At 47.6% G+C, this 27,918-nt stretch overlaps 1 protein-coding gene across 1 annotated transcript in view; it reads left to right on the plus strand.

Annotated features, from left to right (window-relative positions):
• The window catches only part of RFTN1 (raftlin, lipid raft linker 1), a 161,891-nt gene that overhangs the window by 87,440 nt on the left and 46,533 nt on the right, over positions 1 to 27,918 (plus strand). The window contains exon 4 of the mRNA XM_004692186.2: positions 20,271 to 20,604. Coding sequence (XP_004692243.1) covers positions 20,271 to 20,604 — 334 coding nt within the window. The remainder of the gene's footprint in view (positions 1 to 20,270; positions 20,605 to 27,918) is intronic.

Consider the following 27,918-nt stretch of genomic DNA (forward strand, 5'->3'; position numbering starts at 1 on the left):
AGGTTGGTGTGCTAAGGCTCCCATACCTTTGCCTAAAACCGGTGCTTGGAGATGCCTGAAGATGAGTGACCGGCGGGGACCCCTCGTCCAGGATGTGGGGTGGCCATGGAACATCTGAGACATACCCAAGAAACGGGCCTAGACGTGTATGGAGAAACTGGGCAACCGTGGGGTGCTTGTCCCGTTGCCTCTGAGCCTTTGAGCCATGCTTGCAATTGAGGTTGCTCCTTTTGGTGGAGGTGAAGCCAGATACCACTCGGATGTGCACCGTCCGTGGGCTGCTCCTCAGAAGACGGGGGTCTGGAGTGCAGTGTCGGGAAGCCCCTTCCAGGAGTCGAGATTGTGAAAAACTTTGCAGAGAGAAACCTGCTTGCTTAGTTTAACTTGCTTTTCTCAAGCATCAGTGAAGAATTTTGCCTTTGCTTCTCTTCCCCAAATACCTGCTTATGGATTTGACTTGTTGCACAAGTCAAGCAGAAGCCCCGTGACCCTTAACATCCACGAGCAAGCGCATGTAGGGCTGGGGGGGGAGGGGACCATGTCCTCCCTCTTTTATTGTGGGTGCCTAAAGCTGTCCTCAGCTGTGCACAATTACCATGTTTATGTACAAGTCAAGTCCTTTCTTGCTTTTTTTTTCTTTCTTTTTTTTTGGCTCCCACTAAAACAAGTCTTCCTGTGCAGACACTCGATGGAACGGTGTTTCTTAATCCTCGAGATCCTTTCATGGAGCGGAGATTTGGAGCAGAGCAATTTAAACCCCCTCCTCTCTTTTGTCATCCCGAAAGACTTGTGCTCAGCGCCTCTGTCATTCTTTTTAATAACAGACATAGCAATCTCACACCACGTAGTCAGCAGAAAGTAGGTCAGTGGATTTGTTGACAGCTGTAGGGTGGTAGATAGCGTTTGTGCGGTGCCTGGGCCTGTCCAGGCTCATCTGACCACCCTTCAATGCCCCAGCACACCTCAGGCCACACCCAGGTGACTTCTGCCACCGTTGTTAATCAGATCTTCATATAGATGTTGGTTTTTCTGGCTTTGATTTCTCACTTTTTTATCTCTCCTCTTGGCTGATCAAAAGTGCCATTTTATTCTTTGGCAGTGCTGTCCAGTAAAAATATAATTTCCTATGTAACTTAAAATTTTTAGTAGCCATGTTAAAAAAATCAGTGTGAAATTAATTATAATACGACATTTTGTTGAACCCACTATTTCACATATTGTCCTTTTCACATATATTATTTTACTTTTTGGAAACAAATCAAGTCCTTGAAGTCTAGTGTATTTTTATACTGTTATCACACACCAGTTTGCACACTAAATTTTTAGTAAAGTGTTGTGTTGTACAAATAAAGTTCTGTTTAACCGACATATATGTGACACTGCAGCAGTTTTTAAATGTAAATGAAGATTAAAAATCCCATGTGGCTAGCAGGCACTGTCCTGGACAGCTTCGTTTCACAGGATTCATTTATTTTAACAGTTTTCCATTTTTCATGTTTTCTAAGTTGACAAGACGTATTTGTGATTCTGATTCTTGTCAGTCACAAGAAGCAAGAAACAGCATCCAGCCTATTGTAGACAACTACAGAAATTTGCCCATGAAAAGATCCGAAGAACAGTTTGGGACCAATGTTCCTCTTTAGGAGTTTATTTGGAATAATTAAATTTCTGTTAATAGGAATTATTCACTACATATGGCTTCTTTTAAATGCTAGAAAAATAAATAAATTTGGAAATGGTGCTTTCCCTGCGTTTCCATTATCACGAACTGATGCTCTTCCTACACTAATCATGGACCCAACCTTCCGGGGTCCTGCTCATCCCAGAGTGACTATCAGGGACATTAACATGCATCTCAGGCCTCTCCTAGTTCCTTTCATCATCCCCATTTTTTGGAATTCAGCACTTTTAAATTCCTGAATGAGGCGATGGCTAGAAACTCAGTCCTAAGTCCTAACTGCTCATTCATTTAACTTTAGGATCATTGTATTTTTCTTACTCAGTTTATAGGTGATGGAGAAATTCCTGTCATGCCTCCGTGCTCTTTGGAAAAAGAAAAGTCTCTTTCTAGTAAAGATAACACAAAGCAGACGAGCGCACAGCTCCTAAGGCTCAGCTCAGCGGGTTTGTCCCAGGTATGCACACCTGGTAACCAGCACCCAGGTCAGGAAGTCGAGCAGCACAGAGCCCTTCCTGCAGCCACGTCTGTCACCTCCGGGGTGGCCTCTGTCCTATTTCTGCCACCAAAGGTTAGCTCCGCCTGGTGCTGAACTTCACATAACTGAGATCTTTGATAAATGGCACCGTTGACTCAACACTGCCTGTGAGCCTCTGTGACACGCTCCTTCGTTCAGTTTCCTCTGTGTGTGCCACCCCCACCTTGCTTTTTAAAAGTGACTTTTAAGAACTTGCTTATGCAGCACCCACTTTTGTCGCAAGCTACAGGAATCCCTTTGAATTGTTGTTAAATGGGTTTCCCTCCTTTTAAAAATCAAGCCCTGCAGCTTGGGCTTCCGTCAACTCCCCAGCCAGCCTCATGAAGGTGTTGCCCCTGCAAACATGCTGTCCTTCAAAATGAAGTGACAGCATCCTTGCTTGTGAGACACTTTGGAAAAGGCTGTGTGTGTATCCAGCAAGTCCCTCTTTTTCAAGAGCTACTGTGGAGGGCAGTGCGTGAGCATGCCTGGGGGAATCCACTCACTCCATTGCAGTAGTCAAATCCCAGGAGATCACCTTAGTGTGCCGCTTCCCCCTGGTAACGGGTTGGCTGACACCTGCACCTCCTTCCGATCTTTGCCAAGTTGGGCTTCTCGCTGCACCACCCACCCAGGTCTTAGGTGCAGCGACCCCCACCACGCCTCACCCCCAGCCATGCCCTGGACTATTTCCCCTCTTTCTATAGCTCTCTCCACCTCCTAAGACACTTTACCATCTTCGCCATTATGGTTATTGTTTCTTGCCTTCTTCCATGCTGGGGAGGGTGATGTGCTCATGTCATCAATGCTCTGTGGGCATTTATGTGGTAACAGCACGAGAGTGTGAGGCTGACCAGGGCTTGCAGGGTTGCAGCATTATGTAAGAAAAGGTGCTTGCAGAGGTGAGGCGGTGACCATGAAGAATTGAGCAGAGAGACACTCGCATCCTCTTTCCCTCCTGCAGTCACAGAGCAGTGCATGGTGGGTGGCTGGAGGGCCAGGCTGAGTGAGCCCTCCCCAAAGGTGAGCTCTAAGGGGCATGTGTCTCTCAGCCTACCGCGGACATGTTTACAAACACAGGGGTTGCTGTTAGCCCCAGGAAAGTTTCCGAAGCACATGCTTGCATAGAGATACATGTATGTTTTTTTTTTTATGAGCTGGAACATGTTTTGAGTGCTAATTATGCACTGTCAGTGCACACATGTGGCAGCTGACGGGTTTACAGCTCAGGTTGAACTCTCCCATCTGTGATGTTCAGAGGTGCTGAGCTTTCCCGCTCCGTGAGACTCCTGTCTGCCGGATTTGTCTGGGATCCAGCAAGGATAATGAGTGTGGGAATTTGGACGAACCTTGAGGCATGTGGGGGTGGGGTGTCTCATCGGAGGAATGGAGTTCGTCCTGACAGGCAGTTAAGCTGCCTGCTTTACCTCCCCCCTAAACTGTAAGGTTTCACTTTTATTGCCTGAGATTATGTGGGATCTTTTCTGAGAGTTTTGAGAGCTGTGGCAGCGTTTCAACCTGGTCAGGTTTTTCCCTTTTCTGCCTTTGGGAGAATTCCCACTGGATGGGCTGGATCCAGTTAGGATCAGCCAGAGGTCTAAAGATGGGGGTTAGAGGCAGGAGAGGAGGTACCTTAACACTAAGTACTCAGTTACTGAACTGGGCCTCCTCAACGAGAACTCTGGAACGCTAAAACCTGATTCCAGAATGTTCTCCTGATTCCAGTAAAGCTGCTACTTAACTAATAACCGAGGCAGTCATTTAGGTAGGGCACTTTGCTTCCTTGAATTCTTGGTTTTCTTCTCTGTAAAATGAGGTCTTTGGCCATGGATAATCTCTAAAATTGCCACAGTTCTAATATCCCGTGACTTGACAGCTTTGGGTGATTTCCTCCTGTTGTCAGAGGTTTATATTACGAGTTCAGGTTTATGCTGATGGTGTGCTCAATTTTATCACCAGATGCTCTTCGTTGGTGAATTTTACTGGGAACATCTTAGTATTCCCTCTGTTCCCCACCCAGTAAATCAGCACTTGATGATTGGTATCTATTTTTGTGTCTGCTTTGACGAATAGCTGTAGTTGGAGTTCATTGTAAGGGCAATTGTTCTTAGCGAGTTTTTTTTACTGTTCTAAGATCAAAAGTAAATAAGGTCTTCTGACACTGCAATGGAAAAAACTTAGTGAGGAAAATCTCAACTAAATGACTTATTAATTCCATCACTTTTTTTTTTTAAAGATTTACCTATTTGTGCATACAGAACTGGGGTACAGGCCAGAGGCTCAGGGGCGGCGAGAGGCTTCACCAGAGACAGAGTGGGGAGCAGAACAGGCAGATCTACGAAGTACACTGCTGAGGGGAGCAGCGGGCGGGTCAGGAGAGGTCTGCCGGGCCATGTGGTCACCTCCGAAGAAGGCGGGAATCGAGCTCATGCGGAAGTGGCTTTAGCTTCTCAGTGCTGTGCTTTAACCCGCTGCGCCACCAGGGAGGGCCAATTCCATCACTTTTTAAGTGTTTAAAAAAGTAGATTGATCACCATGATGTGGGTGTTGTCAAAAATCTCAAATATGTACTTCTGCACAAAGGACCCAAGACTCTCATACCCAACTATTATAAATCTAACCTAAGCAATAAGACAACATGGATTTATTTATTTATTTATTTATTTATTTATTTGCATAGAAGAACTGGGTATAGCCCAAAGAGGCAGGGGTGTGAGAGGATTTACCAGAGACAGAGTGGGGAGCAGAAATACACCGCTAAGGGGAGCAGCAGGCAAATCAGGAGAGGGCCGGGGATTGAACTCAGGTCATAGCATTGAGATTTAACCCCTAGCCCATCAGGGAGGCCCATGAAAACATAGATTAGATTAAACCAGGGTTCAGCATCTAACAAAGGTTTTCCAACCTGTATTTTCATTCTGTTAGTTTGATGGGAGTATTCCTGGCTTGGAAAGGTACTTGGGAAATGTGGGTGGTAGGTACGTTGTTGTCAGGTGGGCCGGGGGTGTTATATGTGGCTAGCAGGGATGATGTTTAGTTTTGTTGTGATAGAACTGACGAATAACATCGTGTGTTTCTAAAGTGTCTAATGTCATGATTTCATGTATGTGTGTATTGTGAAATGATTGCCACAGTGAGGTTTGTTAGTTCTCTGTAGTGACTTTTGTGGGTATGTGTAGTGAAATCATCTACGCTCAGAAAATCCTAATTACGCAATACAGCATTGATAATTATCTAGACATCATGCTGTACATTTAACTGCCCAGAACTTGTTCATCTTAAAAATGAGTGTGGATCCTTTGGCCAACATCCTCATCCCTCCCTGCCTCTGTCCCTGGTAACCATCATTCTACTCTCTGATTCTATGACTTAGGATTTTTTTTAGATTTCACCTAAGTGGACATTCAAATAGTATTTGTCTTTCTCTGGCTTATTTCATTTAGCATAATGCCTTCCAGGTCCATCTGTGTTGTTGCAAATGGCAAACTTCCCTCCTTTCCTTGGAGTTGAATAATATTGCATTGTATACATACAGCCATGTGTTGTTTAATGATGATGATATATATTCTGACAATTGTCACTAGGGAGCTTTGTTGCTGTGTGAACATCCAGTGTCATTACACAAACCTAGCACACACATAGTCTTCATGGCACTGCCCATTGGGATCGCCTGAAATGTGGTCTATCATTGACTGAAATGTCATTGGAGGACATAAGCTTGTATACACCACGTTTTCTCTAAGTAGGGATATCATCAATGGTGGTGATAGGGATGTATAGGTGGATTATAAGAGTGTTATTGGGAGAAGACAAATGAAGTCACTTTTAGAAGAAATCTTCAAGAAGAAAAAGGTTGGGAAATGGAGAATACAGGAAATATATGTCAGGGAATAAAAAAAGTCTGAAGAGATGGAAAAACTTCAGAGAAAATATTTGATATATTCTTGGTAAAAATGAAGTCAACTTTTGGTGGAGCTATGCTACATTCGCTTGTGAAAAACCTCAGTGACTTCCCATTTTGAATGAGAGATGCAATTGCTTCTCGACTAACTTCTGAGGTGCTCCCCAGCGAGTAGAAGATTCCCTTTAGGATGGATCGTAAGCTTCAGGCACAGGGATTTCTGTGACCCTTTCTGATTTTGATGGTGTCTGGGAATGGGCGTGCTTGAATACGAAAACATCATCATTAATTCATGTTCTGCATGTTTGTAACGTGTGATAAACAAGAACTGAATCGAAGTTTGCCTACAGCTTTGCTCAGCCGATTAATAATAGGAGTCTGCAGGGCAGTGCTTACCTCAGGGTGCCTGCTCATCCCAGCAGTTTGGATGCATCACCACAAATTGAGAGGCTAATTACAACGTGTTCTTACCTCTTTATTAGAGCAGGTTTCCTTGAAAGTATGGGTGTTATTCTTGTTTACATGTCTACAAATTTGAGAGTACTGCTTAACTTTTTTTATGAAGGGTTGTGGATTTCACTATAAGAAACTACTGCTATCTGCTAGCTTCCCATGGGTATGAATTAGTGAGGACTATTGTATATCTTAAGAGGATGTCTATTTCTGTGTACACACCAGCCCAAAACAATGGTTTAAAATAACAGCAGTCATTTATTTTGCTCTTACATGTATACAGCTTGGTCAGAACTTGTCAGAGGAAACTAGACAGCTGGGGTGGCTCGTCAGTGACTGGGGGAACAGGGTGACACTCCACTTTCAAGATGGTACCCTCACATGGCAAATGGGAGGCCTCTCCATAGATTGGTTAGCTTCCTCAAAACATGATGAGAAGGGGCCCTCCCTGGTGGCGCAGCGGGTTAAAGCACAGCACTGAGAAGCTAAAGCCACTTCCGCATGAGTTCGATTCCCGCCTCCCTGGAGGAGACCACGTGGTGTGGCAGACCTCCCCTGACCCGCCTGCTGCTCCCCTCAGCAGCGTACTTCGTCGATCTGCCTGTTCTGCTCCCCACTCTGTCTCTGGTGAAGCCTCTCGCCGCCCCTGCACCTCTGGCCTGTACCCCAGCTTTGTATGCATAAATAAATACATCTTTAAAAAAATATATGATGAGAAGACTCTAAGAGTAAGCATCCCAAGGAAACAAGGTGTGGAAGTTCATGAAATTTTTATGATCAGGTCTCAAAAATCATTTAGCTTCCTCTTCATTATACTCATGGGTCAAGACCCCCACAAAGGCCTTCAAGCAGAGGGCAGTAGGATTCCACCCTTTGACTGGGAAGTATAAGGTTCTAGAAGATCTGGTGAGATGTGAAATATTGTTAGGACCATCTTAGGAAAATACTTTCAGCCATGTCCATGAATTCAGACATGATCTGACATTTTCAGTTCGTCCTGCTGGGAGGGAACTTTGGGAACTCGTAGACTATTAGAATACGTAAAAAATAAAAATGAAAGCCAAAAAGTGAAAATAAGGGGAAGATGAAAAAGAGAAGTCATTGGGCATTGAAAATAATGTTTAAGTGTAATTCTTAACAGTTGGAAATGCCAAGTCTTCCTTCCCTAAACACCCTTGTTGTTACACAACGAGATCACATATATCTTCATGAGATCTGACATGCTCGCAAATCATTTCCATCTTCCAGAAAAACTCTCCCAGGGTTCTCCAGGGTATTTACCAAAAAACAATAAAACATTCATTTCTCTAGCACATTGTAATGAAAACCATCCCCTCGTACTTAGTTTAACTGCTCTGTTTATCATGGGAGTTTCAAATGCCATTTATGACCATGTTATATTTTTGTTGGTCTACAGTCATGGGAATAGAAAAGGACATTTAAACCAAGGGTTAAAACCAGAAAAGCATTGGTGCAACCACACCAGCTCAACATTTTGTAAAAGTGCCTTTCATTAATGTTTTGGAAGCCTATGTAAATCAGGAGGTTGGGGGGGGGGGTGCGGAATCATGAATTCTGATGTTAAAGCAGTGTGGTGTGAAGGCAAACATCTGCTCCTGGTTAAAGCTTTTTAAACTTATGTTCTTTCGCCTTAATCATTTTACTGTGGTGCTGAGATTTGAGTTCCACGAAGACTCTAAAACTGGTTTTCCAGAACATTCCCAGCCATTTTAATAAGTCCTTGTGGTACTTTGTCCTCAACTTGTCATGCCAGGGTTAGTGGTATCACCAGAATTAAAAATTGGCGTTCTCTAGATACATAAAGCTGAAGAGAAATAGAGGAAATACGTATCATGGTTATATATGTGGAGTCTAGCATGAAATTTTCATTTGCTTCTTTACACTTTTCCAGTTTTTTTGATTTGCAAGATAAGCATGTACTACTTGTGATTTTTACTTCTGATCACTCTTTCACCAATCATAGTACACTCTGCACTAAGGAACTGATTAAAGAGTAACAATCAACTCTGGAAAAAAATTGGCATTATCAACTTCAGCAGCTCCAGGATTCTGGATTCTAGGTGGACTTTCTTTTATTTTTAGGAAATGCATTGTCTCATCATAGGTAGTACCTTTATGAAAGATGGCACAGTGGTTATGAGGCATTTTTTTTTATGTTGGTAAGAAGTACTGGTACTAACAGATTGTCTATGGGTGCATATTTTCTTTTTTCCTGAGGGGAAGATTGACCTGGTTTGTTAAAGTCCAGGCATAGCAAATAATTTTATCTGAACAGTGTTGCCTTTTTGAGAAGTACCTTTGGACTTGCAACCCCTTAATTTCTCTAGGTTTTAATTTTTAATTCCCCTCTTTCTCCCTTCCCCACATTAAAATGATACAAATTGCAAAGGAGTGCAGATTTTTCTAAATCTCAAATGAGTGTATCTGTAAAACATTATTGGCCCCATAGTTTCTCCTTTGAGAGTGACCTCAGATTCTGCAAACTCAACCTCTTAACCATTCATTCCTTTAATCAACATTAATCGAGTACTAAGTAGGTACCAGGAATATAACAGATGCTGAGAACTTAGCAGGGGACAAAATAGCATTGCTGCCCTCATGGAGTCTCATTCAAGTTGGAAACAGATTAGTAAGAAAATTTGTGGAAAAAGTGAATGAAACTTAAACAAAGAGATATGTTGGTGGGTCCCCGGTGATCATCTTAGACTGAGATTTCAGGGAAGGCGTAAATGGAAAGAGGGGGCCCTGACCCAGTCATGAGGGGATTGCATGGAATAGCATCTCGAAAGCAAGCCAAGTGCTAGAGCCCTCTGGGGGAAGAACTTAGAAAGGTACAGGAGTAAAGGCTTGTGAAGGTGGAGGGGAAGAAGCACCATGCACGGGAGTAAAAATCTGCTACCCCAAAATAGGTCTTTTTGGCAAAAGGTTGGTTTTGTGGAAAGGTTCTGAAGGTCGAATGAAAGTTTTTTTTGAAAAAGATATTTACATGTAAACTTTGTACCCAAAGACCTAATCTTCTTACCGCTTTCCTAGAGAAGGTAGAACTTACTCTACATACTTAGTCTACTGTGCCTTCCCCAGTCACCTCCCTATTGATCTTCCCTTTCCCCCTTCAAAATCCTTCTGTTTTAAACAATTTAAGATAGTCATTGAGGTCATGTGTATGAGTTACTCATGCTGGGGATTTCATGTATACAAGAGGTAGACCTGTCGTTACTAAACTTTTTACCTGTTTCTCTGATCAACCTGTCTAATGCTTCTTTGATTATTTGCCATGAATTCAAGGGGACTTGGAATGATTTCTTTTGCTCCCGGCTATCATTGTGGGATAAGGGATAGGACCATCTAAAGGATAGGCTAATATAGTGGCCAGGGGTGGATGGGAGGATTGCAGGTCAGCCAGCGGGTGGCCACTCACGATCTAGACCAAAGACCAAGAGCCTTTCTTGTGATTCTGAGTGGGCGGAATGGGTTGGATGTTTATGGCAGAGAACACCAAGGATGTACATGTATGGCAGGGAGGTGTTAAAGAAGAGGACCCCAACTGGACAGAGAAGCTTGAGCAAGTGCAGTCATCTGCGCCTGTTAGAAGCAGCTCTCTGGGTCCTCTTTGCTGGTCTTGCTCAACTGGAGTGTCTTGGTTTGCCCGGGCAGTCCCAGCTCATGTTTGGTGTTGCAGCATGATTATGAATAGTTTCACCGTCTGTCCTCTGAAGTGCCCTTGCTTGGATGACAGTTTCCAGTTGTTTAACACATCAGAGTCTGGTGGTGTATCGCCTTTTCCTCAACAGGTCGCTGACTCAACTTTAGGTCCCATCCACCTCTCACATCCTTTCCCATGGCCATTGTGGCACTTGTGACCTCTCCCACCAGCACTGCCGCTACTCCCGAGCCCCAGCCTCGCTCTCTGCCTCCTGCCTGCTCATTTTCATGACCACCCACCCCACAGCAATGCACCACATCCTGTGTATAGATTCATTTTCCCGGGGTTGGCCTGATGATGTCACTGCTGTTTGGAAACCCTGGTGACATCTCATTGTCCATGGACTAAAAAGACCAGACTCTAAAGATTCAAGATCAACAACTCTCTGTAAGATCTAGGCCTGGTTAGTATTGTCACAGGGTCCTTGGAACTTGGTCCTTGTTTGTGTTACTGGGTTACCCTAGTCCTTGTTTGTTACCTTCCTGTTGAAACCTAACTAGCTGGGATGTGCTTTCCTCTGTGGAGGTGGTGGTATGGGGTTGGGGGGTGGAGCGTGGGGGAAATAAACATGAGACCATGTAAAGCACGTACCTGCAACCAGAGCTAGAAAACCTGTGAGTCCAGCCAATACCCTGTTTCTATACCATGCACCCCACCCAGTGATCAGCCATAAAATCAGGGACCTCCCCCCCTGCAATGTGTCTCAGGGCCATTGCTGCCCCTTTCCTATTGTGTGATCCCCAAGAAATGTTATTGGCATTTTCAAACTTGTGTGGTATTAGCTGGTGAAAGCCAGAGACACTGCAGATTCAATTAAAGCATTGCATGATATTAGAGGTTGGGGTATATTCTAGCAAACACAGTGCTGGGCAGGGTTCATAGGCTGGAACCCGGCCTCCATTACTAGCTGTATGACGTTGGGCAAGTTCCTCAGTCTCTCTGTGCCTCCATTTTCTATTCTGTAATGCTGTGTGATATTGAGATTTAGAGTCAGAAATAATATTTGGTCTTTGTTCCTGTTTCTGGCACAGCTCCTAAGTCTCTCGGCATTTACCAAGTGAGAGCAGTAAAAGCGACTGTTGTTAAGTTAACGACAAGCCAAGAGAACCAGTCTTGTGATTGGAGGATTGAAACTTTCAGTCCCACCTCTGGACCTCTGGGGAGAGGAGAGAGACTGAAGGGTGCATCCATCACCAATGGCCAATGATTTAATTAATTATGCCTGTTTAATGAAGTTTGCATGAAAACCCAAAAGGTCGGGGTTCAGAAAGCATCCAGGCTGATGAGCACATTGGGAGGGGGGCAGGCGGGCAGAGTGTCCTTCCGGATGAATCGGGGGCTCTGTGCCTTTCCCGTGTCTTGCGCTCTGCATCTCTTCCAGCTGGCTGTTCCTCAGTTACACCTTTTCTATGAAAACAGTGATCTAGTAACTAAAGCATTTCTCTGGGTTCTGGGAGCAACTGTAGCAAATGATGGGGGCCCAGGAGAGAGGTATTTGGACCCTGGAGTCTAAGGTGGGTCAGGAGCACAGAGGAGGGAGCAGGCTTGTGGGACTGTGGGATCTGATGTCTGGGTGGATAATGTCAGAATTGAGGTGGTTGTAGGACACCCAGCTGGAGTCAGGCAATTGTTTGTTGGTATATGGGAAGCCCCCACTTGCCCCCCCCACCACCCCAAAGGGATGATGGACTAGAATCTTTACATGAGGATAAAATAAAAATATTGTTTTTTGTTAATTTAGGGATTAAATGAGCTAATCCATGTAAAGCTCTTAAAACAGTGCTTGGCACGTGGTAAACCTCAGTAAATGTCAGCTCTTGTGATGGGGATTTCAGGTCGGTGCACTGGAGACCTTCTCTCCTCCAGGTAACTTAGAGCATGCCCTTCTCTGCCTTGCCTAGCCTTGTTTCGATGGGAGCCCTCACCCCAGGCCATGTCTGTATGCCCACGTGTTCACCTCTGAGTGAGGTTATTTTACCAACTACGGGTTTAGGCAGCCACACAGGAACAAACCATGAAGTCTGGCACACGTCCTTTGACTCGGCCTAGAGGGAATGACGAAGTCTCTTTAATTGCTTAGCGGACATAATGTTTTGAGATCTGATTTATCTGTTTCCATTGTGGGTATGCCCTGGTATTTAGGGGGAGCCTGGGGTCTTGCAGCTTCGGCTGAGTTCTCCTCGCAGGTCTTTTCTCCGTGTTCCTAGCTGGGTGAGGACAACTCTTCTGGGCTTTGGTCTTTGCTCCATGGTCCCAGTTTGAACACAGTATTTTACATGCTCTGGAGCAATACTGTCAGTAGAATTTTCTGTCATGATGTAAATGTTCCCACTGACATTTTCCAATACTACAGTCACTGGGCAAAAGGGGCTGTTGAACACTTGTGATGTGGCCACAGAGGGCCAAAGAATTTAATTCTTCATATCATTTCATTGGAATTGAATTTCCCTTACCTCAAAATGTGGTGGGGGAATTTTCTCTCCTGGGACCCAAGTGCTGTCAACCTTCTTGCTGGAGTCAGCCCTGTCTTGGGACCTTGAGTCATAGGGGTTGGTTTCTGTAGGGGCACAAGCTCTCTCGCCACCTGTGGGCAACTCTTAGTCACCTCTTCATTTCATGCCAAGCCAGCTTTACATCTGGAGACCTCAGTCCCCTGAGTAATCCTCTTCACCTGCTTTCCTCCCGTGTTGGGCATATTGTGCCAGAGAAATATTATTAGTGGGATTGTCTGTTTGCCTGCCTATCTGTCTATCTATTCACCTATCCATTCATTCATCTACCCAACAACCCATCCAGCTGTTTACATATCTGTGAGACCCTGAGATTGAGAGGAGTTTATTTTAAGCAACTAGTGGGAGCTCACAAGTTAGAATCTGTGGGGCTGTCCAACTCTAATAAGAGTGCTGTTGCAGTCTTGAGTCCAAAGGTTGGAAATCCAGGCAGTTTTCTGTGTTGTTTGGAAGCAGAATTCCTTCGTCATAAAAACCTCCATCTTTGCTCTTAAGGCCTTTGACAGGTTGGATAAGGCCCAGTCACCTTATGGAGGGTTGACTTTAAGGTGACTTGATGCAGCTATTAATCATGTCTAAATAACACCTTTACGACAACGTGAGACTTTTGTTGACCAAGCTACTTATTTGTGTTTAGTTAACACCTGAAATTCACCACCACTCCTTTTTTAAGATTCAGACAAAATGGTCTCAGTCTGTATTGACCTGTATATTTCATGGCCTTGGATGCTTCCATTCCTGTTGACCAACAGTAACCTTTTCTGCTCCTTTTCTTATGTGACCTATAACTTTCATTTTGACTAAATCCAACCCTTGTCCTATTTCTCCTTAACTGGTTTCACCCTGACTAATATGTGTACTCTAAACCACAAATTCCTGTACTAGACAAAGGCTTTTTTTTTCTTTTTTTAAAAAAGATTTATTTTTATTTATGCATACCAGAACTGGGGTACAGGCCAGAGGTGTGGGAGGTGAGAAGATTCACCAGAGACAGTGTAGAGAGCAGAACAGGCAGATTGACCGGAATACACTGCTGAGGGGAGCAGTGGGTGAGACAGGAGAGGTCTGCTGTGCCATGTGAGTCTCCTCCCTGGCCGGAGATCGAACTCGTGCTGCAGTGGCTGTGGAGAGCTTCATTATGCTGCACTTTAGCCCCTCAAGCCACCAGGGAGGCCCCCAAAGGATATATTCACACTTATCATTAGCAGCATGATATGCATGTTGAAGGTTGAGTAACACAATATGTTCTAGATTTTCTGGGCTATCCAATGTCATGCTGTTTTTGTTAATAAGTGAGTCTTTAAATATTTAATTAAAATGTATAATTTCATTATCTCGTTGTTATAGTTGAGACTTACAGAAATAAATTTTTAAGGAAAAAAAAATCTTTTTCACATTATGATCCCTGATTTGAAGTTGAGAAAATATAGTGACCATTTAACTTATTCTTATTTATTACAGAGCAGTTGAATGGTATTGATGTCGTTTTTTTGAGTTCAGGGTCCTGGGGTTCACTCTGGGAAAGGTTTCCCCAGAGCGCCCCTTTCAGTGGCTCATGGCGAGATTCTTCATGAGAGACTCAGGTATATTTAAAGAGGAAGTTTATTAGAAAGAGACAGGAGAGGGAAAGACACCTGCATAGGTTCAAGTGGACAGGAAGAGCGGCCCCGAAAGGGACAGGCTTGCAGAGAGAGACCTGCATGGCTGCAGGCAGGTGGCCTTAGGAGAGCGGCCTCCGCTGAGGGAGGTCAGTGCAGAGAAGTCCCAGCATGGTGCAGGTCACAGGCAGGCAGGAGGCTGCTGCCCAGCAGAGGGAGAGAGAGAGTGTGTGGGAAGAAGCACCTGCCTAGGCACAGGTGGGCAGAGGAGCGGCCGCCCCAGGCAGGCGGAGCAACTGCCCAGATATAGCCAGCTTCTCTTTGGGAGGGCTCGCTCCTGGTGAGCCTGCGTTTGTTGACTTTGAATAATTCCCTAGTGAGCTTCATCTCCATCTCCAAGTCCTTGTCTTCACCGGGCTTTGGTGCCCGAGGATCTTGATTTTCTGGCTGTGTCTATTGCTGCACTAGCCCCTGCTATGCTTTCCGCCTGTGTGACTCAGTCTTGTGATGCCTCGCCTGCATTCCTTCCCCCATCAGTAACTCTGAAGGAGTGTAGGTAGGACTTGGGATATTTAAATCTGGACTTTGCCTGTGATTAGTTCTGTGAAGCTCCATCAGTCATGTAACTCACCGAGCCAATTTCCTCTCCTATGAAGTACTACTTGGAGGCCTAAGATAATGCATATTAAAATCCTTTATACAGGAGTGGTACAATGTTAACAATTTTTGTGACTAACCACATTTATTAGAGAAATGGGGGGTGGGGCAACCTGCGTCTTTGTGATTTGATCTTCCATGTTTAGTTGACCCCATGCCCAAGAAGACCTGGTGTAGCGTGATAACAGTGGCGGTGTCCGTTACTGGCTCACATGTCATGTCCAGATGATAAGGATCTGAAGTGAAGTAAAGTGCCCTGAGATGCATGGAGAATGGGGGGAGGATTCCAGAGCCATTGGAGAAGACTGGAAGGATTTGGTGAGCAGATGCACAGCCTTAGCAAAAGGGAAAGGACCGTGCCTTGAGCTCCAGTGTGAGGGTGAGTTTGAGGGTGGACCCATCAGGGGTAGCTATTGGTCTGAACCGGGAGGGATTCAGGTGATTGACTGGGAAGGAATCCGTTTGGGTCCAGGAGGCCACTGTGGGAGCATAGAATGAGGAGACCTGGTGGCCGAGGGTGAACCCCAATGGGCACATCAGTGCCCACTGTGAGGATGCATGTGAGTGTTGTTCAGTTGAAGTTATGAATGAATAAATGAGTGATTGTGAAACAAGTAGGTTTCCGATTGAGAAACACTATGTAATCGTCATGAGAAGAAGAAACGAGAGCACCTAACTGCAGTAAGGCAGAAAATCAGACTGCCAAGGTCCCCAGGGTCTAGCCAAATATCTATCTGCAGAACTCTAAATGCGTTTCTTCTGGTTAAAGAGAACGACTCCTCCTTTCTGGTAAGCAATTTGGCAGCTTGTACCAGGTCTCTGAAAAGTTAATATCCCTTGACCCATTAATTCTGCTTCCAGGAATGCACCCAAAGGAAGTAAACATAGCTGCCGACAAAGATTTATGAAAAAAGATATTTCATCGTCCCAGGATGTGAATTTCCCTGGAAGACTTTGGGGGGGTGAGGTGGGGGGGCAAGGGGTAGAGGAAAGGAACCTTGGCATCTTTTTTAAAGTTGGATACTATGCAGAACTAAGGTGCTGGATACAAAAAAAAAAAAAGTTATTGACATTTAAAAGAAAAGATGAACATTCAAAGAAATCTTGTGCTTTGTTCTCAGAACCCCATTCTCTGTTCTTGGTGGGAAAGGTGGGGCTAGGCTTCCCTGCAGGGTGAAGTGGGAGCCTTGATTGGCATGGTTTCCAGTGACTGCTGTGTATGGCCCTCGTGGTTTTCATTTCAGCATTCTGGCTTCTCATGTCATGTTCCAGAAATATTTCTAGAAGTTTCAGCATATTAGGCTGTTGCATACTGAGTTTTGCCATAAAGATCCTCCCTTCACTGCTGTCCCTGCTGGTGAAGACTGCTCAGATATAGGCAGCCTCTCCCTGGGAGAGAGACTCACTCCTGTGGGCCTGGGTTTGTTGACTTTGAATAGAATCTGAGAGGGCCGGAGATCCCCTAGGGAGCTTCATCTCCAAGTCCTTATCTTTTACCTTTTAGGTCTGAGCTTCAGACACAGCCCCCAGCAGTCTGTTATCTGCTGAGACATCTCTGCCACATCCTGGCATTCAGACATTGGCACCTGAGGACTTTGATTTTATGGCTGTGCCAGTTGCTACACTAGCCCCGTCTATATATCCCCTTTGTGTGAGTCAACCTTGTGATGGCCCCCTTCACTTCCCCCCCACGCCTTCCTCTATCAAGATGAGTTTTGAAATATTACAAATAGAAGTATTATGTAACTGTCTGTGAAGCTTAGAATCCTGACTTCTTATAAAATTATCATAGTATTATTGTGCCATGCTAGTATAATTATTTTTAAAGCCTGTTTACACTAATTGGCCGAAATTCTTGAAAGTTGAACCTCAAGTGCTATGTTGGTCTGAGCCAGTGTAGGGAGTTAAAACAGTTTTGTTGAATTCTGAAACTGAAAAACCAATTCGACTCCATCCTTACCTTCAAGGAGCTCCTTCTTGGAGAAGAGACATATACATGTATTTGCTCATTACCCGTGCATGTGTTCGTTCGTTCGTTCGTTCGTTCGTTCGTTCGTTCGTTCATTCATTCATTCAGAACGTCCTATTTTTCGCCTGCTACGTGCCACCATCATTTGGGCACAGAATTCCTGCCCTCCTGCCCCGTGAGTTCCAGCAGAGACTCCCAGGCATTAGGCGGCACTCAACTGGAGGGCTGGCTGAAACACATTCCAAGCTTCTGCTTCAGTTTCTGCTTAGTGGGGCCTGAGAATTTGCATTTCTACAGCTCCCCACGTGCTGCTGCTGCTGCTGCTGCTGTGAATACAGCACCATGTTTTGAGAACCTCTGCCAGACAAACCTAGAGGGAATTAGGCTTAAGGAAACCAGCCAGACTCAGAGCCTGGGGGGCAGGTCAGTGGGCCGAAGGGACATGAACATCCAGCAGGTTGTAGGGAAAGGGGAATTTGCTGATTTTGGCCCAGGCCTCTCTGGTGCGTCAAGCCCCAGTGGGGCGCTAGGAGAGTCCCCTCCTCGGAGTCTGCTGGAGGACTCCACTGTCTGCATGGCCATGGGAACCTGGGCGCAGTCCGAGAGAGGGTAGAGCAGTAACGACGGCCACCTAACTCCTCTACCCCCCCTCCTCCCTCCTCCAGCTCCCCGTCACATGTAACATCCAGCCTCAGAGCAGCTACACAGAGGTGTGAATCCCCCATTCTAGAGGTGAGAAAACAGAGGCGTAGAAAACTATAACATGCTCCGGTTCACTGAGCTGGCGAGATGCGCCCCTGGGGCGCCAGCCTGGGCCTCTGGCCCTTCACACTGCACAACGCAAGTTGAGACTGGCGGGTGGCTGAGCCCTCAAGGCGGCCAGCTTGTCACATTGCTTCAGTAGCCAGAGCTGTTTCTTGCGTGAGATGGTAGTAGTGGGGGCCAAGACAGGCGGGTGCCCCCCAGGGACAGCAGCAGGTGGGGAGCTCAGACTGGCAGTTTATTAGGGTGAAAGCAGGGCTGGAGTGTTGGGGGCTGGAAAGGTGAATCTACAGTTGAGGCATGGGGGAACTGGAGAACGAATGGTCCTTTCTACAGGAGCTGTTTCTGGAAATCACTAATATTTTCTCAAATAGAAATTTGTAGACGTTTAATTTTCATTTCCTTGAACTGAAGGTTTAGCGCGTTGAGAATGCACAGTCGGCGATTTGGTGGTGGGAAGCCCACGGGGATTACAATGGAGATGGAAACAGGCACAACATGATGTAAAAATAAACCATTATATTATTAAAAATAAATTAATTTAAAAATTAAAAAAAAAAAAAAAGAACGTGCATACTGTGTTCAAAACTAAACGAGGAGCCAGTCTTCACAAACCCTCTGAGGAAGCCTGGCAGCATTACTTCACAGTTAGGACGAGGGAGAAGGCAGCTCACCCCGCTGCAGTGAGAACTTGAGAACGTGGAGCTGCAGTGGCCCGGTGCCAGCTCTGACACGGCTTAGTGCCCACATCCGTCAGACAACCGCCACTGTTCACTGCAATCCACTTAGAGGGATCTGCAAAGATCTGTGCTTTAGCATGATATCCTCACTTCTCCCAGCATTAAGAATATATAAATGGCATAAGAAAAATGTCTCTTCAGTTTCTGTAAAACTGAGGGAGGCCCCTGTTGTTCCCTAAGTGACAAGAGTCAGACACCATAGTTCTCAGTTCCTTGTTAGCAAAGTATGCTTCTTTCTTACTGACCTGGCATGTCTCCTCGATTCGAGGACGTTATAATCCATCTCTTTTCCCTTTTTGCCCAGGTTACTAGAAAGCTCAAAGGTCCGTCTTGTGTGTCACCAAGCACCCCCAACCCAAGGTTCTTTGGTTAAGTATCTCCCTAGTCTTTGCTTTTAAAAGCTTTATTCCCTGTATCTCCTGGTAGACAGTTTAGAAAATAATTTCTAAAAACAGGTGGCCCACTATCGCAGATTAGTGAGTGAAAAATGAAGTTTCAGGATTCATAGGAAGACTTCTTTTAGCCTTGAGGAGTGATTTGGAATACCATTGTGCATCCATGTCCAAGAATATAACGTGTCCTGATGCGTTGAGAGCTGTTCTCTTGGTCATGTGGTGACCATTCCTGGGTGCCATTCCTGATGCTAAGCCCTGGGTACTCACCGTTTGCTCTGCCCTTGGAGAGAGTAGTTCAAGGCTGGTATTTCCCGTTATTGCTAAATGACAGCAGGTGGTCACTGCAGAGGCCTCTGGATCGTCTGAGGTCATCCTCTCTGGGCTTGGTGACTGAATCTTAGACGGCTTTGAGGTCTCCTGATTTATTTGAACAGAAGGTCTCCCAAAGACCCTAGTTTGATATGGCTCTTCCTGGAATTGATTAGACCATTACTTTGAGTTTTTCTTTTATTTAGAACTAGTTAAACTGGAATGCCTGGGAGCATCTGTAGGGAGGGGAGAGTTCAAGGGCTTCAGTGTTCCCTGTGGCACCTTGTCCCACCACCTCCCCTTGGGGCTCAGGAAGTTGTTCGAGACCTAAACTGTGAGGAGATTCAAGAATCTGCCCCCATATTGAGGGAAGGAAACAGAGAAGGGGTCTCGGGCTCCTTGGCTACCTGGGGCCTGAGAACATGGAGAAGCAGGTGGTCACAACTCTCTCTCTGCAGCCTGTCCCCATCAGTTTTTGTCCAGCGGTGACTTTCCCCACCTCTGCCCTTCTCTGCCAAAACAATTGTTTAAAAGAGGAAGTTCTCTGGGTCATAAAATGTCATCTGCTAGTTAGTATATGGTTATAAACACAGACTTCATCATGCAGTCGTCTGATTGGCAGGAAGTAGGTGATTCATCAGAAAAGAAAATAGCGAAAAAATAAACTCACAGAACATGAACTTCCTCTTTCAAACTCTTTGTTTCAGCTCATCCTTTGAGAACCTTTTTCTAGCCTCTTAAAAATCAGTAATAGGGACGAATGCGATGTTGCTAAGGTGAAGCCAACTGTTCACCACCAATTGCTTTCTTTTTTCATCAGACCGAATAGTCAAAACCAAAAAAGTCAGTGTCCCCAACTGGGCCAGGGTTGGGGGAGGGGGCGGGGCTGGTCTTGAGGACATGGAGCCTCTCCCAGCTTGATAGCGCTGATGTTCAAACTGGTGAAATACCCTCAAAGGGCCGTGAGGGGCTTAGAATATGCACACACACACAACCCTCCCTTGGGTAGAGCACCCCATTCACTTGGCTCCCCTCCTTCTGTTTGTCTCCCTCTCAGATCCAGGAGGCAGCGAGTCGGGGCCTGAAGTTCGTCGGGGTCATCCCTCAGTACCGCTGCCCTGGGGACAGCCGCCCTCCCATGCCTGCCACCAGCAGCGTCCAGGACTCGAGGAAGGAGCCAGGCTGTTGTGGGAGCACGGAGAGCCTGGACCCTGCCGACGGCACTCCAGCAGGGACAGATGGAAGCCCAGGAAGGGCAGCGCCTGCCGAGCAAGCCAGCTTGCCCTCCGGAGAAGGAGATGGGGCGGGCTTTTCACCCCAAGGAGTGACCCAGACTCTGGATGGACAGGATGGTGACCTCCCGGAAGTGCTTGAAGACCCACTCTCCACAAGTAAGTACGCAGCTTAAAGGGAGCTTAGTAGCTTTTCAGTGACCCAAGGTGTTGCTGAAAAGGAAATGGAGTTAGCTTGCAGACATAGAGGCCACCAAACAGGAGGGGTCATGTGAGCTGCTTCCCGGTCTCTGGACACTGCTGACTGGAGCGGTGACTTTCGGGAGGAGCCAAACCTCATGGAATTGACTGGCAGGCACCGCACAATGCCACCTTTGAAGTGGCTCCTAGAACGCAAGTCATTTCCTCCAAGAGTTCTTTCCTCCCCTGGCTTGCATACGGCCCTCCAGTCCCTGCCGCTGGCATGCAGGGAGTGTGGCAATGCGCAGGGCACCTATGCAGAATGCCCATCCTGCTCTGGCTCTGCTTATTCTGAACATCTGCCTCAAGAAAGAAACCCAGAAAGCCAGTTAGGACAAAATTGTGCTGGAAACTCGTGATTGTCAGCTGTCCACAATAAGATTCCAGGGAGTTTGTGTTGTGACAAGTCAGCACTGTGGCAAAAGCACGTGCCAGAGAGAATGGGAGCCTCTTCACCACACAGAGAGGGCCATTAGGGCATGTGTGTCAGGCTGGGGATTGCGGCTCACATGCTGCCATTTCTCAGTATGCCCTTGTATCGGGCCCTGTGCCAATGAGCATTTTATGGGTCTGATCACTCCATCCCCCCTAGAGCTCTGTGATGTGGGAAGCTTTGTTTTCATTGTCCATTTTATAGCTAAGTAAACTGAGGATTAGAGAGAATATCTGCTGCCGGGGCTGGGCCTTGACACTTCTGATATGTGAACCCCATGGGCTTAACCACCACCCCAGATCTCTCTGCTTGTGTTTCCTGTGTAATACACTCTTGTAGGCTGACAGGAATTACTGAGGCCCATTGTTCATAGACAAAGAGGTTTCTTTTCACCTCCAGCTAATTCTCTCTCCTGATCTTTCTTCAGGAAATCTAGTGTCCCGTCCCACCCCCACCCCCCGCACCCCCTAACTCAGGGAGTTATACAGCTGTCAAGACTCATAGGAGAATCCCCAGCCTTAGGAGACTTGTCTTTTTAGGCTTTTCTGGATGATCTTCCTGTTTAATGTTAGTGTTTATTTACTAATGCTTAAAATTAGCCTCTTATAAATGATGAGAAACAATTTGTGCTTTGAGCATAGAAAAGCAGGTGAGATTAGATCACTTTTTTTTTTTTTTTTTTTTTGTCAGTGAAAAGAAAATTGTGGGATGGTTCATTCCAGGCACTTATGAAGTTCACTTAGTGGGAGAGATGGGAGCGGCCTCTGAAATCTACTAGGACTATTGTTTAACAAGGCCTGACCCTTCTCAAATATGTACTGAAGCAGGGCCCTTCCTGGTGGCGCAACAGGTTAAAGTATAGCACTGCAAGCGAGCTGACAGTGCAGAGTTCGATCCTCAGCCCCGGAAGTGACCCCCATGGTGCAGCGGACCTCTCCTGACCCGCCCACTGCTCCCTTCAGCAATGTTTTTTGACAGTTCTGCCTGTTCTGCTCCCCACTCTGGCTCTAGTGAATCTCTCACTACCCCTGTACATCTGGCCTGTACCCCACTATGCATAAATAAATAAATCTTTAAAAATATATATATGTACTGAAGCAGAGCTCTTGTGAAAGACTTCTTTGGGGGAGACTTCTGTCCCCCTGGAGTAGCTGAGAGCACATTTATACCTACTAATGCATGTCCAAGTCTTATTGTAGAAGGCTCCATCTTCTCATTGCTGGTGGGCTGGATTATGGGCTTTGGCTCCTGAGAATGATAGATGGGCCTCCCTCCTCCATAAACCTAGAACTGAGAGGAGGTGGGGTTCAGGCCACACGGGGCCCTCTCAGGAGAAAGGAGAGGCAGGAAGCTGGGAGGTTAATAGCCAGACTTTAGTTACAGATTCTAGTCTGCCACTTCTAGTCTGCTAGGCAAGACACCCTCCGTACCTCCGTTTCCTCTCCTGTGAAATAGAGAGGGAGAAATAGTTGCTGGTTGAAAGGTTAGACGCTCAGCACTTGGCTCCTAAGCATGAACTGTGACAGTGTGGTCCAAGCTCAATAGTCCTGACCACTGACCTTCACTGACCTCTGCATGAAACTGGAGCCTTGGGAAAGGGTGCAGTAACTACTGATGTTCCCTTGGGAGTTTTCAGCTCCTCCCCGTGTTCCAGAATCCACTTGTTTGCAAAACTCCTTGGAGACTTCCTGTCTTCTGTGGTTGACTCCAGGAAGAGCTAATTGGGGAGACTTGTCCAGGACCAACCCCCTTCCAGGTGCTTCTGCAGCTGCTCATGTCGGTTGCCCAGAGGTTCCCCACTTGCTCAGCACACAGAAACCCTTCAGACACTCAAAAAGCTCCTCGACCCGTGTCCCATTTCCTCAAGTGTCGTCTGCTGGAAAGCCAGACCCTCTGGGGGAGAGTGGGCCAAGGTGTGTGTCTGCAGGTGGGGGCCCAACCGTGGCTGAGGATTTCAGCTGTGGAGGGTATCTTGGTACCTCCTTTTTTTCCTAATTCGCCAGCTAGGCAGCTCTTGCTGTTTACTCCTGACTGAGGCTGGTTCTTTGCTCCCTGCCCAGGAGACCACAGCTCAGGGTTATCCTTCACCCCCCCTTTTCTGGTAAGAAGAAGCCTTTGGCAGGTCTTTCTCAGCTAAGCTCACACGGGGGTGGCAGGCGCACACTGCAGGTGGCCTGGCGGCCGGGCGGCCATGATGGTCACCCCCTGAGTGGCCTCTAAGCCCTTCCTGTGTGTCTTCGCAATCCTGTCTCAGCAGTTTAGTGACCGAAGACGCGGCCATGCCCATTTCACAGATAAGGAGGTCCCGCCAGTGCCCTGCCCTCCTTCATTTTATCTCAGGGCCTGAACTTCAGCTTCCCTGAAGGCTGCCCTTCCCGGGATCCTGTCCCGGGGTCGTGGCCCTCACCTGAAAAGATTAGCTTCCCCCTAGTCTTTTTCCTGGGAAGTCTTGTGGTTTCCTTCCAGGCACCCCTACCTCCCAGCCCCCCTCCCCCAGCTTCCCCTCCCCGCTGCTTGCTCAGCTCTCCCTTGCCTTTCTCTCTGGGGCCCCCTAAGGAGAGTGAAGTGTTTTTACTCCTCTTTCTGCCAGGTGGGCTTAAATAGGCAATCACAGCAAGACAATTAAAAAGAACCCAGAGGGAGTCTCCCTCCCCCTCCTTCTCCTCCTTTAATTTATTTCCTTTATAGGAGGCCTGGGGGAGCCAGTGGAGGCAGTGACTGCTGGGATGGGGCTTGCCAGCCAGCTCTCCATCCAGAAACAGGGCATCCGGCCTTCTCCCCTCCCAGAGGCTGCTCTGGTCCAGAGGTGATGCCACCTTTCCCCCCCAGGAACCCTCAGGAGGCTCGTGGAATCGGCTCCTCACCAATAGGGTTTCCCGCTGGTTGACATCAGGCTAGAGCTGTGCAGAGACTCCTGGCGCCAGGATGTGTCCCTTCTCACTGTCCCCCACCTCATGGCAGCCACCTTGGGGAGCGTGAATGGCCCCTGTGGGCCCTTCTGGGTGCATTTCTATAGAAGGCAGCAGCCTTAGTTCACAAGTAGCACACAGGTGGGAAGGCCACTACCGGGGAAGGTGAGGGAGGCCTCGCATGGAACCCCACTTCTCTCCCAGCCCCAGCCTCCCCATCTTGTCCTTCCCTCGGTTCCTCTGTTACTGCAACTGTGGTCAGAGAAATGAGGAGGCCAGGCAGGTTCATGCGGGTTCATCCAGTGCTCACGGCCGCCAGAGTCGTCATAACCCTGCCAGGCACTGTCCTTCCAACCTCATGACTGTCCCAGACGTGCTTGGCAGAGCGGCCGAGGGGCAGCAGCCATGCTGGCCAGCTTCTCAGCCAGGGACTTTAGTCAGCAAGCAGCCTTGGCAGCCGCTCACTGTGGGAGGAGAGGAGGGGCCTCCCTGGCCTGGCTTTCAGGGGCGGCCCCCTTCCCTCCACTGGCCAGGATCCTCCCTTCTCAGGCCTCAGGATAGCCCCGACCCCCACATCTGCCACCTGCCTCACTCCCTGGCCTTTGGCTCAGTCCAGCCTCAAGCAGTCCTTGAACCCCCACCTGTGGTCAGCAGCGTTTGCCTTCTGTGTACTGATGAAATTAGCCTCTTGTTAGATTTGGGAAGCAGCCCAGGGTGTGGAGTTTGAAGGACTCTTGGCTTTGCCACTAACCAGCTCATGATTTCTGGGGGATCCACTTGAGGCTGCTGGCACGGAATCTGTGCGGCCCCTCCCATGGAGCTGGGGAGTGTGTGTGAGAGGGAGGAGGGGAAGGGCCGTGAACACAGGCGCTGGCCTGTGGCTGCTCTCATCCTTCCAAGTGGATTCCCGTAGACTGCGCAGGCGCAGAGCTCCGCAGCTGCCCTGGCAGCCAGGCCTCCTCCTGGCCCAGAGGCCCCTGCAGTTAGTGCTCAAGCCCCATGGAAGCCTGAAGTCGCCTCCTCGCAGATCCTGGAGTCTGGGCAGAGCCAAGACTCTGCTGCCTTCTTTGCCCACTGCTTCCCAGTGCAAACCATTCTTAGCTCTCCTTGCCCATGACCTCAGCCAACCTTGGCCTTCCCCCAGTTTGACTGCCCAGTCAAGGTGGCTCCTTCCAACCCAGCTAACTCGCCGGCCTCCTCCTCCTGTCTAGCCCCTGGAGCCCATGCCTCCAGCCAGACCCTGAATCCTCTTCCCTCCAGCCGTGGGACGTCAGACGCCACCAGCCCACCTGCAAGTCACAGATTCTCCAGACAGGTCTCCCGAGGGGCCCAGACTTCCATCTTGTCCCTCAGTGTCCACTGCCAGGCACAGGCCCCCAGGGGGCAACTGTCTCTTTCCTCCTACTGTGGAGAGCTTGGCAAGGCCTGGTGGCACCCCAGGAGGCCGCACCCCACTTCTCCCCCTAGCTTCCTGTTCTGTCTGATCTAGGTCAACTCTGTGCAGTTCCTACCAAATTACAGGGACCTTTCTAGACACAGGGGATCTAAATGGCAGCCCTCTGTCAGGGAGAAAGTGATGGATAGCGAGACAGAAATAGAAACCCAAGATAAGGCAGTCTGGATGTGCCTTGGGTGCTGGGTCCGTCCAGTTCCTCAGCCGTTCTCAGAACATCCTCAAAAACAATGCCTCCCTCCTCCTCCAGGACTTTCTGTCCCGTGTCTGGAAAAACCTTCCAGCTGGGGTCATTGCAGAGTCATGGAGCAGCTGAGAAAATTTAAACAAACGTGGGGCTTCTTTTTGGAATCCCTGGTGTCTGCTCGTGGGTGAGAATGTGTGTCTGAGAACCAGAATTTAAAACACCACTAGGGCATCATTTGGGGACAGATTCTCTTGGCCGCTTTCCAGGGGAGCGGAGCGAGGAGCCGTGGCCCAGGAGACAGTGGGCAGAGGCATTTATGCTCCGAAATCAGTTTCTCCCGCTCTGTCGTTGCTCCTGATGCTTGCGGCTGTGCACTCCAGCAGCACTTCCTTTTCCTTCCTGAAACATTTGGTTCAGTTTCTGGCTTCAGTCCTGTGTCCCGGGGAAGATCTTGCTAGAAGAGCCAGGGCTGCCAGGCCTCTACCTGCCCCCTGGGCCCCCTCCCACCCCGGGCTTCTTGCTGCTCCTTCTGACCTTCTGCCTTTTCTGTTTCATGACACAGGTGGGAAAGTTGTGTTCGCGTCTGAGCGTGTGGGGGACCCTTCTGTGTGAGTGCGTAGTCACGTTTTCTGCTCGTTGGCTGCCTGTGGATTCCCCACGCATTCCCCAGGCCGAAGCTGTGGTTTCTTTTCCTTTTTAGTTCATATGCATTTGGCTGGACTGTGCCAAGCATGCTGCTGGGCTCGGGCCCATCTTGGGGTCACCTGAGACAACCCCTCAGCTCTGCCTGTGGGCATCTGCTTGTGGACAGAAATAAAAAGTCATGTATTAGAAAACCCAAGGAAGAATTCAGCCCCAGGAACCCGTCCGACACATCTGACTGCAACCGTTCCAACATTGTGTTTGAGTTTGGTTTATATACGTAGGAACAGTGAATCATCGCTGTAAGAAACAGGATCACTCTTGACAGGGAGGTGAGGGAGCTTCTGGTCCTGTTATTTTAACCTAAAGATGTGTTCGTGCTGTCCATGTGCAGAGTAAGGCGGAGGCTGGGGCTTCTGACTTCCCTGGTTTCTAAAGAATACACTGTGATGGGAAAAGACCGAAAACCCCTTTTTTAAATCTTTATCTGGCTCTTTGTTCAATAGTGGGGCTGAACGCTGGCTGAGACTATGGCCACTTCACTTCAGGTCCGTGCAGACTTTGCTCTCTCACCTCCTGGACCTGGAGGGTCATTGCCGGAACATTCTACCATGTGATCACACTTTGGAAGTGTGCCTAAGGCCTCTTAAGGCACACTTAAAGCCTCTAAGGGGAATTCATTCTCAGTAGCAGAGGGTGAATGTCTAGACTTCCGGCCTGTTGATGGGGTAACCTGAGGTGTGGCCCACATGGTGCCCCAGGGCCCCTTGGGATTGAGTATCAGTTGCCATGGCAGCAACCCACTGATCAATGCACTCTTCACTGACTTCCATCCCTTCCCTATTTCCCATTTATACTCCCTCACGATCTTTCCTGGGATCACTTCCCAGATAAACTACATGTAACCAAAAGCTCAGAGGGCCTGCTTTTGCAGCAATCAAATCAAGTGCAGGACTTACTCAATGTTGCTCATCATCTTGCCTTTACTAGTAGCTGCAGCTTTTATTTGCACCCTTGGTACCCAGGATGGCAGATGCTGGGTCACTCAGGTCCTGGACCTCCGGCCCCAGTGCTTGCCTCTTCTCCTTTATGAAACTTTGCTCACATGGTTCCATCCCTGAAGTCCGCATTACAGAGCCATGAAATGGCCTGATATCGCCAGCTCTGTGCACCCATTGTTTTGTTATAGGGCACCCCAAATCTGTTCCAGAACAGGGGGAGAGGGACATCCCTAAGGCCCCAAAATCCTGCCTGCTCTAAGTGGGTTCTACCATCCGCCGCAAGAAGACAAAACATATATAAAACTTTAATGAAAAGGGACTTTAATACAGTGAATATACAATACGGAACACAAAGAATATAACTTCTAAATCAAACACCTGAAGTGACCCATCCCCTCTGGGCAAAAGTCAACCCAAAAGGGATTGGCCCAAAGCAAGGCCTGAAAGCTGCCACTAGACTAAAGCACCTTCTGGCCGGGATCCATGGAAAAGGGTCAGAAATGGCCAGAAAAGTCTGGGAGGAAAAGAGCAAAGTCAAAATCAATATAAACACTGCCATAGTCACCTCCCTACAGGTCCCTCACCCACATCTGCCTTAGCCAGTCCAG

The sequence above is a fragment of the Condylura cristata genome, unplaced genomic scaffold (genome assembly GCF_000260355.1).
Source record: "Condylura cristata isolate star-nosed mole 26May11 unplaced genomic scaffold, ConCri1.0 scaffold00033, whole genome shotgun sequence".
NCBI lineage: Eukaryota > Metazoa > Chordata > Mammalia > Eulipotyphla > Talpidae > Condylura > Condylura cristata.